The sequence below is a fragment of the Chaetodon auriga genome, chromosome 8 (genome assembly GCF_051107435.1).
Source record: "Chaetodon auriga isolate fChaAug3 chromosome 8, fChaAug3.hap1, whole genome shotgun sequence".
Lineage (NCBI taxonomy): Eukaryota > Metazoa > Chordata > Actinopteri > Chaetodontiformes > Chaetodontidae > Chaetodon > Chaetodon auriga.
Genome location: NC_135081.1, coordinates 9,420,960 through 9,434,353, shown reverse-complemented (window position 1 = coordinate 9,434,353; position 13,394 = coordinate 9,420,960). Strand labels below are relative to the sequence as shown.

Here is a 13,394-nt window from a genome sequence, read left to right as displayed (position 1 = left end):
CACCAACATTGTCGTCTACTATGCATCTTGAAACATATCTCAGCTGTAATGTATGCTGTCTAAAACACATCTACGCTGTCTGCCCCCTTCTGTCCTGCTCTAATTACAGACATGTCTGAGCTGGCTGTCAGGCTGGTGACATTTAAGCCATGAGGGGTGTGGATTTATGGGAAATGGTGTTCAGTAAAGGCCGCTGAAATGATACGCAGTGAACCGCCAACCATGATGAAAGCTCATGGTCCAAGGCTGGATTTTTTAAAATTTACATTCACACGAATAAAAATATGTTTTTTCGTATTTCTGGAAAAGAGCCCAGAAGATCTGGTTTCCCTCTGGCTCTCTAGCTGGTCCTTTAAAAAGCCCAGTGTGTTGAAATTGTGAAATAATTTAGTTCTTAAATATTACTGTTGTTACAATTATATTCATTTTTCAGAGAAACTAGCTTATATGTATGAAATATTACCGTCAAAAGAGGAACATCATTATTTCCCCTCATCAACAATGAGCTTCCATAATTTTTATCCCTGCTATTAAGATGAAAATTAGGCTTTGAACTGTGCCAACAGTAACACAGTAATCAGTGGTATTGTCAGCTTAAAAGCAGCCACCACGTTTTAATAAGCTGAAAGTAAAAAGATTGAGTGGGCAGAAGTTTGACTGGCATCATTCACCCCAGCATTGTCAGTATTGAGACTGTTGTACTTGCTATCTCATTGAGTTGTGGGCGCTCATGACAATGAAAATCAGTGTTAGTTCAGTAGGGTACTACAACCCCAATTCCAAAAAAGTCTCCAAATGCTTTGTAAAAAATAAACAAAACAGAATGCTTGGAAAAAAAAAAAAAATCAACCTGTATTCAAATTGAGTAGTACATGGTCGAGATACTGAATGTTCAAACTGGAAAACTTTTTTTTTTTTGCAAATTTGCACTGATGCCTGCAACCCGTTCCAAAAAGTTGTAACAGGAGCATGTTTACCACTGCGTCACCTTTGTTTTTACCATTACTCGGTTAGCTTTTGGAAACTGAGGATTCTAACTGTTGAAGTGCTGAAAGTGAAACTCTTTGTCATTCTTGCATGATTTTCACTTTAGCCCTCAACAGTCCAGGCTCTCCGTTGTCATAATTTGTGCTTCATGAGGGCCACACATTTCAGTGGAAGTCAGGTGTGGACTGCAGACCACGCCAGTCTTGTGCCTGAATTCTTTTACTAGGACCCTGAAAAAGACACCATCGCTCCAAATCCTTTGTGTACCTTTCAGCATTAATGGTGCCTTCACAGATCTACCCATGCCATGGGTAAGCAGGACGAAGGGTGAGATGATGAACAGCAGCATGCTCAGAAACCTCATCAGTCACACAGTAGCTGTTTCCTTTATTTTTACACCTGCATACAGGGGCTCAGTAGCATTTTCCTAAAGTAATGATTGTGTGCTGGTGCAAGACTTGGTGAAGTCAAGCGGAAATGCTTGTTCTCAACAAGGGATTCTTGTTGATTGTTTCTCGCAGAGCTTGGTGGCCTCAGCAACTACATTAAAACAGCAATTTCAAGGCAACATTTCCACCTTAATTGGCTTGGATTGTGTTGATGAATGCTGCTCGGGGATCAAACAAATTAAAATTGACAGACTGAGTTTAAGGGAAATGTCAGACCCAAGCCTTTCAGCTCTCCTCATATGCATGCACATCATGCTCAGATATGGCTGGCATACTGCTACATTTAACAGGTTTAAAGAGAAAAATCCAGCGTGAAAAATGTTAGATTTAGTGTACATTTCAGGTAAAGGCTACAGTTTGTGGACTGTGTTACAAAAAAAACAAAACAAACAAAAAAAAACAAAACAAAAAAAAAAAAAAAAAAATGAAAGGGTAAAATAAGTGAAAACCAATTTATCCAATATAATATCTTCTCAGTCCAAGACTAATCACATTGAGAATGGCTGAATAAATCACCAAGCATGCAATAAACTGTAGAGAAGAAATAAGAGCCATGATTCACTGTCAGAGTGAAATGTTGGAATCTGTAAATGTTTACCGTTACTGGTGATATTCTTGTCTCATGCAAATTTGTTTGCATTCTACTGATGGCTGAAGCATCATTTCCCTTCTTGTTCTTCTTTCTCAAATTGAACATAAAGATGTACAGCTCTCCCAACATAATAGCTTTGAAAGGCAGATGCAGGCAAATAAATGAGGTTCATTGAGCCAGGGCCATTTCATTGGTGCAGCTGCCCTCTGCTGAGGCTTTTATTCTGATGTCTCATCCTCTCAGCCACTTCAGCCCTGCTCAATGTCTCGTTTTCACCCGTTTGGATTTCTAAGTCTTTGCAAAAAATGTCTCTCTCTGGCCAGTAAATCTTTACTGAAAGCATCATCTTTCACAGTATAATTGGATAGATTTGTCTCAGTATGCCTTTATCCCATTCAGTGAGGTATATCACCTCTATTTAAGCAACTTTGAATTAAACACACAATAATCAGCATCCACATTTTGCACATCATGTTTCTGTGCAGAGTACAATCCAAACATGTCTGACTTAAAGTTCAACACATGTTTGTCAACAAGGTCATACAAGGTCTCTTCTAAATGGTAGCATCCATTACAATCGAATCACTCTACCCCAATAACAAAGTGGAGATTTGAATCACCTTCTGGAATATATTTCCTTTTATTCTGATGCTGTGTAAGGTAGATATGAGTCTTCTGCTCTGCCTCACATCTACATGCTATTTTCATCTCTTGAGATGGTCACGGCATCAGATCAGGTGATCATAGAACAATACATTTTTGCACGACATCTTTCACAACTTCTGCGACTGCCTTCACTGTTGAACCTGGCAGTGACAACATAGTGGTTATGGATAGTTTTATTAAAGAAAGTGAACTTGGAAGTAAACGTCATCATGACTCAGCAGTGAAGTTTGAGTAATTGTAGTCTTTATGACTCATGGCATAGAGTGAGTGTGCAGGTGTGGAGCATGCATGTGAGTTCTTTCCATTCATCACACTGTAACTCTGTCAAATCAGGCTGATTTTGTGGAGACTGACCCCAGCATTAGTCTTGTACCCCATAAAGACCTGCCTTCAACGTGTGATCAGCATGTTTATTTTGCTTGTGTGTGTGTGTGTATATATATATATATATATATATATCACCTGACTCCACCTCCTCCTGCTTCAGGCTGCCTGGTAGAAGGTAGCGAGTAGCAACAGCTAGAAAATTTTGCCTTGTAAAAAGTGATGTATCTTGATACAGATCACATCATTATCAGGTGTCCCTGCGGCCTGGGTACCTCCATGTGGTAACATTTCAATATTTGAATCACAAAAAACATCCTCACTGGTGTCTTACTGAAGAAACTTTATTGCAATTGCATTTAAAAGAGCAATCTGTGTGTAGCTCTATGTAAATTGAAAATCCAAAGCAACAAATATAAAAGAACTGTTTGTTCAACCTTTATAAATGACACTTTTGCAGTGTAAAAGCTGTAGTCCAGGTGCAAATACTGTACAGCGTAACCTGTCATTATATAAGAAATACCACTTTCCTATCAACACTGGATGCGCTAGGAAATACTGTGTGTGTTATTTGAGGTATTAAAAGGTTCTGGCCTAAAAATAAAATGTGTGTGGTATTAAAATTTATGGCTGTAGTGCACACAGCTGATGAAATGTAACAGCAATCGCCAATTAATGTTCCAAGGACATTATCTCCCAGCACATTAAGCTCTTTCTAGCTCCATAACATTGCATGGGTAATTACTGTAATATATACTCTAGTGTTAGCATTATTGCTTAACTAAATAGAGGGAGGTTTGATGACTTGAGAGGGATATTACTACAGTAACTGAACGGAAATTGTGTGGGGGTGTCATATTGTTTGTGTTAGGAGTACAGTTGGCCTGTAGCTTAGATGAATTTGTGTCAAAGCAGACCACCACATGCTTCAAAGCGAAGCCATCACCCCTCTGATTGATGTCGCTGATGTGGTAGTAGCTCATACAGAAGCGAACTGTGCCTGATTCATGGCAGTCTTGGATGAGGCAGTTTTTTCAGTGGCTGCTGGTTAATAGATCAGTATAGATGGAGAGGTGAAAGAAGCTGGTGAAAAAAACAATATAACCTTACAAGACATTAAAATGCAGCAATAATGCACCATTGACAAAGCGCTACAATTATTGTCTCTGTTTATTATAGACAAAGAACAATCCAAAATACAAAACAATCCATCAAACAGCAAGAGCAGAAAAAAGCTACCTTGAGACAGAGTTGTGCACAAAGCGTCGCCTCAGATGGTATCTGATTTTGACATTTTGTGTTCACATCACAAAAGCTTGTATTCATGCTGCAAACTGTACCGTGCAGAACAGAAAACACAACTGCTTGGTATTTTCCCCACAATGAAATGCCTTTCACCTGAGGACAAAGGGAGAAATTAATAAAAGTGCACGAATGAGAGGTACTTTATGCTACAAACTACAGAGTTCAAACCTTTTTTTATGTTTTTATTTCCTCATCTATTCCACTTTGGGGCATATTAGCTTCCACTGACTGGTTTGAAATGATAGAAAACACACTGATGGAACAATGAATTGAAACAAGCTATTATTTTACATATGCACTCACTGGCACACATTTGAAAACACAATACTGAATTAATTTCACATAGCACTGCACAATCAGTTTCAAGCAACTTCACAGTATAGACAAAAAGGCCTGCTGGTGAAGCAGGTCCGTTTCATTTAGTTCACTCAGTACTCATTCCCTCTGAGTGCTCTTCAATTTATACATATATGTACGCAGCTCAAACAAACAGGAAATGTTTTCTTTTAATAGCAGGGTGAACTATGTACATGCTGTGGATTGCACCAGCTCAAGTATGGCACTTTGCCACGAACTATTTACACATTCCATGATTGCTCTGTGGATTTTGCTGAGCAGATAAATCACAGAAAAGCGCTGCACTCTGCAATCTCAGCCAATATCAGTGAATTACTGCCACAATGGTTATCTGACCCTTTGACAAAGAGCCTCTCTGTCTGCACATCAGGATTACACATTTCTCCCTAGTTGTTATACACCAGCCACTGACCTTCACATGCTCCTCACAGAGTCCACAGTGATCATCTCCACAGTGACCAAAGCAAGATAAGGCTTTGCCGTGTCTGTCACTGTTAAGACTAAATTCCCTGCAGAAATCGTTAGACTTTTAAATCGACACAGGTTTAAGAGAGTGTCTGTAACGTTTGTCCTTTTCTTTACATGGACCTTTTCAAAATGTCATGTAATTCAATATCTGTGCTTTCTCTCTAATAACAAGATTACAATGTCACGGTGTTGTGCATTTGGATTCATTGGAATTACATGGTTTCTTGTGGGGAGGTGCATGAACAAGAGGAAAAGCTTTTGCTGGATGGTATCCTCGGGTCAGACGATAGAAAATTTCCTTGATAAGAAAATTAGAAACGTTGATACACTGTAGATAAGACAGATTGCTTGACAACGTGCTATTAACCTAATTCCAACACAGAAATGAAGCGATTTCTTACCACTCATAAGTGATGGGCAAAATACTTTAAAAATATCATCTTTTATACATTACATCTAATTAGTTTAATCTAAATCTAATTACTCAACAGTAAACATCATTAGAATATTGTTAGATTACAGTCCATTGGTGCCTTTAAAACAACTTCAAACCTACACACTCACACGTTACATCTTATCTGTATCTAACACGCATAGAAAAATGAGATGTGGTTTGACAAGCAGTCAGCCTACAGTTTGGAGGTATATACTGACCATCAACAGCCAGCAGGAAGTCAGGTAATGCTGTGTAGAGAGCAAGAAGGAGGGAGGTGGTGTGGATGGATGGATCAATCAAAGACAGGACAGGACTTTACCCAGGAGACCACTCTTCATGTCCCATGTGAAACCAAAAGTCAGTGTTGACCTATTTTAAGGTACATAACGAACTCAAGTTGTGTCAAGTACGTAACAGTAACGAACTCATTTTAACCTGTGATCTTTTCTTTAACCTAACCTGGTAGTACTGCTGCCCAGACCTATGCAAAAGGTCAGTTAGGGCAAAACGTCTGCCTTCGAAGACATGGTCTTACTGGCTTGTCGCTGGTACTCTCAGTGATGCACATCTTGTTGAGAGACAGCGACAATCAACATATTCAGTCATTTAAGTATGAGGATGTGCCGGGTAGGACAGATCACAAGTCAACCCTCAGACTGTCAAAGCAACGGAGCCTTACTCAGCTTAATAACTGAATTTCAAATTGCAATCCCTTGTACAACTTGTATCTGAGAGAAACACCGGTTATCTATGGGTGTTTTAGAAACAGGCACAGCGGGGTAGTTTGAGTTAGCTAAACACATCACAGAGAAACACCTGTGCAAGAAACCATAACATGACTATTTCAACTAACCCAAGATATAAGCTCCATGGCTGTAAACATTTCACACTTCACTGACAGGACTGAGGATATTTCACTTATTTTCATATAAATCATGAGTTTAAATAGATTTTCCCTCCACATCTTATGCAATGCTTGGTCACTTTTCCGATTCTGTATCCGACTGGAGAATCTTGTGCTCAACAAAAACACTGACGTAAATTCTATCTCGATAAAAAACGATAAACTTATATGAAAAATAAAATATATCACGACGAAATGGTTTCCCGCATTACTTTGCCATATTAGGATGTGGGTGGGAGCAGTTTGCTTCAACCAAATCCATCATTTAACTATAGGATAAACTTGATGACTTTATTTTCTCTCTTGCACCTTTTTCCTGTAACAGTTTAAGTTAACGTGTATTTAAAGGTGTCCCTGCATTTTATCCGTCAGATTAGGTACATCACATACTGCATTAATAACTACTATTTCCTGTTTTTCACAAATATTAGAGATTTCTCAGCAGAACTGAATAATCACTGCTGCATCCATGTATCTGTAACTATAATGCTAAAAGACCTATTCATCAGCTCATCTCACTGCATCCTCTTTGGTTTTTGGCAAATGGTCTTGTGAAATAAAAGAAACATTTCCTAGAAAAACACCTAGGAGAAAATAAATTGGAAGTTTGCGGGTACTTTGAATGAATATATCTCTAAAATGTCCCATAGGTGACTGAATCCAGCTGTCAGAATCCGTTTTGGGTGAAAAGTTTGCTTTTAGTCAGGCTTTGACGTCACTCCCAGACAGGGAGGGCTCTTTGAACGTCATTTTCTTGGCACTTGGCAGGATGCTAGTGGGTAAGTACTGATCTGTTGGCATGTTTAACTCATCATCCATTTCTGTGAAGTGGTCAGGACTTTCCCCATTGGACGTCTCCTTAATGACACTGTAGGTTAGCGCCACGCTGTAAGAAGCTGGTTTCTCCATACGCTGAGGGCCGCAGTGACACAACTTCTTGAAAGCAGCGCGAAACTTCTGGGACATGGCGTTGTAGATGACCGGGTTGACGGCGCTGTTAAGGTAGATGCAGAGACGGCAGAAGAGCAGGAACCAGGTATCCAGGTAGGCCTTGTCCAGGAAGGAGTTGACCACCACTAAGGTTCGGTAGGGCATCCAAAGTAAAGCGAAGAGGATCACCACCACAGCCAGCATCTTTGTTACCTGATAAAATTCAATCATGTGTTCAAATAATGATACAACAACATGAGATCACAGAAAACTGAATAATCAATTGAACTTTTTGAATGCACATGGAGTCTATCAGTAAAAGGCTGTCAATGTATTTACATTCTGCAGCTACATTTCTATAGCATAGTTTTCACTGTTAGTGGTGGAGTCTGCCATTGTCATTTAAGATTTTAACTATCTACCCACATTCACATTATCTCATTGACGTTAACCTCTCTGTTTATCAAACTACTCTGCACATTTCTGACTGCTGTTGCTTTACATTAAAAGGAACAAGTAATGATCACCAGCACTGAAATATTGAGACTTATAATTCAAGCATCTGTGATAGACATACAATCATCATGGCCAACAAAATAAAAAGTATTGTTCATTGAGCCTCTCACCACTGATGCAGGTGAATCGTTTATTTTTTAACCAGATGACACTCTGTATACTGTGTCGTGTCTGTGGACACAGCTGCAGCTTCACCTGAACACTTGTCTTGAGTCAACTTGAGTATGTTTAATGAGATGAAAATTGTGCAGCCATGCTCCTACTCAAATATTGATGGTGTGCCAAGTTCAGAAGAAGGAAACCCTCCCGCGCTGAATATTCATTCTGCTGATCTGATTCAACCCTAAACTTAAGTTTGTTTGGGTTCCCCAGAGTTATTGAGGAAAAAAGGCAGCACTGCAGGAGTAATGAAAAAAAGTAAATCCACATTTGATTCATTTGTGATCATTTTATTTACAAGGACCTACTTGATGTGAAGCGTTTGTCAGAATGCCAAGTGAGTTCTCTTTTTAAAGGGCACATTGTATGATCAGTGAGCAGCAGAAAGGCAGTTACGTGTGTCTTCACAGTGGGATGCATTCAAGATCAACAAAGTGCTCAATTCAGATCATATAGACCCACCAAACCAGGAAAATTGTTAATAAGCTAAACTATGAATGAAAAATGTATTACAAAGTAAAAACAAGCAAAAAAAAAAAAGACTATAGACTATTTATACTGCACGTGTGTCCCATCAGGAGGCGATTTAACGTAAGTAAAGCAATCGAAGCATTATCCACTTGAGCTGTTGTGATGCTGATAAAATTATTAAATTCATTGAAACACATCTTATGAGCTGCTTTATTGACACACTAAAGTGGTAGGATGTGGTTATTAATGTGCATTAATGTCCAGCAGGATCTACAATGGATGATGAGATGATGACATTATCTTACTTCTAGTAACAAGGACTCATTAAAAAGGGAGAAAAAAAAACACATCTGGCACATTAACAAGTACTTACAAAAGAGTTTCCTCGACTGAGACGTGAAAAAACTAAACTAGATCAGATGTAATAATACAAATGTACTGAAACCACAGGAGTACACCCCAAACCAAGCTTTTCCTTCACATTCTCCAGATTGGATTAATCTTAAACAGTGCTGTATGTCTGCTAGACAGGGTCCAGGAGCTTTCTGTTACGTCTAACTCCGTCTGTGATCACACAACACAGATGTTGTTTTTTTGATTTGTCAGAAAACATCACGATCATAAAATGCAGGAGTTCTGATTTGCCTGGATAGAAATATTAATAATGTCAGCACTCCTAAGCCCAATCAAATCACATTAAAATGCAGTATAGATGATAATGGAGTCAGCAGAGATTTAATCAGCTGAGACTGTTTTTTGTTTGCTGAACAAAAGGAATGAGAAAAGGTCTCTTTTTTTCCACTGAGCAGACCTTTCAGTGTAGACGACAAGATCTCTCGATAAGTGGTATTAAACAATGTTTCCACATTTAGTTGGCTCAGGGGGGTTGTGGGTAACAAACAAGCCGACAAGCGTGGTGGCATTTGCTCACAATAAACCGTACTGTAGATGACTTAACTTGCCACAAAGTTATCCGTCATCAGGTTTCACAAATAAATGCTGAAAGCTCTGTGGTCACTTCCCAGAGTTCCTGGAAGGTTATGACTGACGATTCATCAGACAAAGGAAGTTCAGCAGAGCCACACCACACAGAATCCCTGCCCCGTTAGCATTTGTTCATATACCATGATGACCACAGAAAGATGACTGCGAATGACCTATGAATTGAAAACCAAAAATGAAAAATGCAAACAATGATACAGGCAACACAGTCAGGCTGAAGCTGTGATTTTAGACACAAATCACATTTTTTAACATTTCACACTGTAGCTCTCTGCCATACTTTTGGAATAATAGTCATCTTTTTCATTGCAGTTTTTATTGGATGGTTTCTGATCCTATATTACTGCATTATATCCCCCACATTACTGTGTGTTTGTAGTTGTTAATGCTCCAAAATATCCCCATAGATTTGTCAGTTATTTGTTGTAATAAAATTACCACAAACTGATCAAAATGTATAGGATGACATTTTTCATTACTGCAACTCTCACTGTCTCCCCCCCCCAACAAATTTCTTTAGGGGAAAACAAACGTAGTAGTTTGTAAGTAGTAAACAGAAAACACTGTTTATTCAGATTCTGTTGATTAATTTGCAACTAGGAGGACTGATAAAATCTGTATGCGCACTATAACAAAGCCTGGCTTTGTTAATGTAATTATCAGATGATAATCCTGATGAGAAACTTGTATGTAATTGAATCTTATCCATATTTATATTGTGCCATCTCAGCCGCAGTCAGGTGAGTCTAACAGGATTGGACAGGGGCACTGCCAGTGTCATCAGTGAGCAAAATACTTAATCATGGATCGTCATTATCTCTCGACCTTTCGCTAATTCAGTAAGGCAGACAGTCGATGGTATGAATTGTTCCATGTGTGGGAAATGAGAAATGAATGTTGACCACCAGAAACACATGTGAGTGTGTGTTTACGGGGTTGCATACATCAAAGAGAAAACACAAGCCACACAGATGGAGGAAAAGCGTATTTGAGTTGAGGTTAACTGATTAGACTATCCAATAGTGCATGCACTCCCTCAGGGTACCACACCCCCTGTCATTCCAGGAAGACTTCTTCCCCTGATCTGATAAACAAACCTCTCGCTCTGCTCTTTAGCTGAGTGTCTGGCACGATGTGTCTGCGTCTTCAGAGGATCCTCTTTAATTTTAACTATTTTTCTAGGGTGTTATGAGCTTTCTACAGGATGAAGATGATGTCAGAAGGGGATGAGACACAGCCTTGGATAGTTTGTGTTTACTGCATGTGTGTTATTACAGAGCACATATTTCTCTGCAGCATGCACATAAACACACAAACTGAGTAAGGTAAATGAATAGGCGGCTGCACCATGAACTCTTCTCCATCAATATAAACAAAACTTAATACTATAAAACACTGTTGTCGAATCATTTTTGTCAGTTGAACTCAGCCTCGTATGAGCTGCTGTTTGTGTTTGTGTTCCTGAGTTTTAGAACGGTGGATCAGCTCTATTCCACTAAAAAAAAGTGGCAAACTGAGTGATGGGGGTTTGCACTTCACTTCACACCAGACTCAGTGTGAAAGTGAATGAGTTGTGGCAGCACTTTGATGCACTGTATATCAAACAGTGAGGACGGAGGGGACCTTCAGGTCAGCTGTAACATTAAAAAAAGCAATAATATTAATAGATATACATATGTGGCAACAGTAAACCTTAATGGTGTGTTTGGGCTCCTGGAGATCTCAGGTCCTTTACCTGCTCAAAAAGCATACGTAACACTGCTGTATCACCTTGATAATTCATGAACTTTCCTAATTTTATGAGAAGTGCTTATGATTTTGAAATAATGACTTGTTTCCACTCCAGAAAATTATATCACTCCTCAGAGACTCCAGCTGTGCTAAGTTTAAAGGATTTGTATGCTCTGTTGGCTTTGCTGACTGCATGTTTTAGGGAACATCTCCCTTCCAAATTTCAAATAAGTCTATTAAAATTTCTGTTATTGTTATTTCATAACTGTTGTTCTACTGTTAAACCTCGCTGGCCTCAAACATTAACATCGTGCCTTTCTCTGTACACCACTTCTCAGCAAACAGAAACAATTTTGCTCACTATTTACCCAGAAAACACATTTCCTTAGATGATGTCATAACAGCGCTTTTTGCTCATTTCTGCTCTTTGCCACCTTCATCAAATGTGCAATTGCAAGTTGTGGCAAAGGAAGTGTTGTGGCTTTGCTGCTTGTCTAGTTATTGAGTTTAACAAGGCCAGAAGAAAATAAAAACAAATTATTTAAAGGAGGGAAAAGGCTGACTTTGTCATTTTTATTATCATTATGACTACACAGTTGGGTGTGTGGGGCCCCAAACAATGAGGAAGTAAAACACAGGCCAGCCAAACCCAAACGTTAATTAAATGCCTCATGTAGTGTGTTTTGTGAGATCAATACCTTTACTCAAGCTGCTCCAGTGTGTGGGGTCAGCTGGAACATCACCTGTTTCCCCCTGAACCCACACACACACATACACTCATTCCACATTGATGAGGTGAATGAACCAACAGTTTCGCCCACCTGTCTGCGGGAGGCAGCCGTGGTGCTGCTGGAGGAGCTGGTGCTGATCATCCTCCCTCCCTGACTCATCTCCCTCTTCCACTTCTTGGTGCTGTCTTTGGGATCTGAAGGCAGCGGGTTTAGGATAAGTATCCGGGCGATCAGTCCGTACAGAACCGTGGCCAGCATGAGAGGCAGCACGTAAAACACCGCGAAATCTGTGAAGTAAATGGGCAGGTAGTGACTCCTGGACACTTTGTAGGCGCAGCTGAGCAGCACCACGTTGTCATACACCAGCTTCTTGGTGTCTGACAGAAAGAGCCACATGACGCAGTAGACCGAGGTGAGCGCCCAGACCAGCATGATGATTTTCTTGGCCCTGGATAAAGTGCACAGGAATTGCGCTTTGATGGGGTGGCAGATGGCGATGTAGCGCTCCACGGTGAAGGCAGTGATGGAGCAGGAGGACGCGTTTATACCCAAGTACTGGAAATAAGTGATCCCCAAGCAGCCCGCGTAACCGAACACCCACTGTCCGTACAGGGCGTCGGTGATGTTGGGCAGCCCGGCGGCCGTCAGGACCATCAGGTCAGCCGCGGCCAGACTCACCAGGTAACAGTTAGTAGGAGTCCGCATGTGTTTGGTGGTCAGGACCACCAGTATGACCATCACGTTCCCGACGATCCCCACTCCGCATATGAGGGACACCAAAAACACGCTGACCACTTTGTATTCAGCTGTGTAGTCAGTCCAAACGCCCAGGGTTTGATTGTCCTGCACCGCCGTGTCATTCTCCACAGTCGTGTTATCCATGGTGAGGTTTTCCATTACAGGAGCAGACAGTTTCTCTGTGCGCTTTCAACAAAATCGCATCGGGCACAAAAAATCATTGCAGTAAACTTCAGTGCCCTGGCACCCAATATCCAACGACCACAAATCCTCTAAAAACTTCATTTCAGCCACATATCATCAAGTCAAACTGCGCTTTCTTCTCCACGAAATCCAATTTCTGATATCGCAGAGCCATTAAATGAAACTCCAATATAAGACGACGAAGCCTCGGTTGTTGGTTGAAGTTGTAAGAGAATGGAGAGTGGAGGTGCAGCAGGCAGCTCCGCGCTCTGCTCCTGTCTCACTGCTCACACAGTCATGACTGGGAGAGCGGAGTCTCGAGCGCTGGTCACAGTGACATGACGGGCTCACAACTTTTCTCCTCTCAGGGACTCTCACACTGCTCCGCTGTGCTCTATAACATGTTTGAGGGAATGTAAGTTGGATTTTCTTGCTGTAGAAAATT

The 13,394-nt window shown here is 40.4% G+C and overlaps 1 protein-coding gene across 1 annotated transcript; it reads right to left on the bottom strand.

Annotated features, from left to right (window-relative positions):
* Positions 1 to 4,171: 4,171 nt before the first annotated feature.
* Positions 4,172 to 13,161, bottom strand: trhra (thyrotropin-releasing hormone receptor a). Its single transcript, XM_076736309.1, has 2 exons — positions 12,119 to 13,161; positions 4,172 to 7,631 (listed from the first exon to the last, which is right to left on the bottom strand). The coding sequence occupies exons 1-2, from the start codon at positions 12,923 to 12,925 to the stop codon at positions 7,191 to 7,193; spliced, it is 1,248 nt and encodes a 415-aa protein (XP_076592424.1). The 5' UTR covers positions 12,926 to 13,161; the 3' UTR covers positions 4,172 to 7,190.
* Positions 13,162 to 13,394: the final 233 nt, after the last annotated feature.

Bases quoted from the DNA above. Each gene is read 5' to 3' on its own strand.
- trhra (XM_076736309.1), bottom strand. From the start codon at position 12,925: ATGGAAAACCTCACCATGGATAACACGACTGTGGAGAATGACACGGCG. The intron at 7,632-12,118 runs GTGGGCGAAACT...GAATTTTATCAG, and splicing joins CGGCTGCCTCCCGCAGACAG to GTAACAAAGATGCTGGCTGT.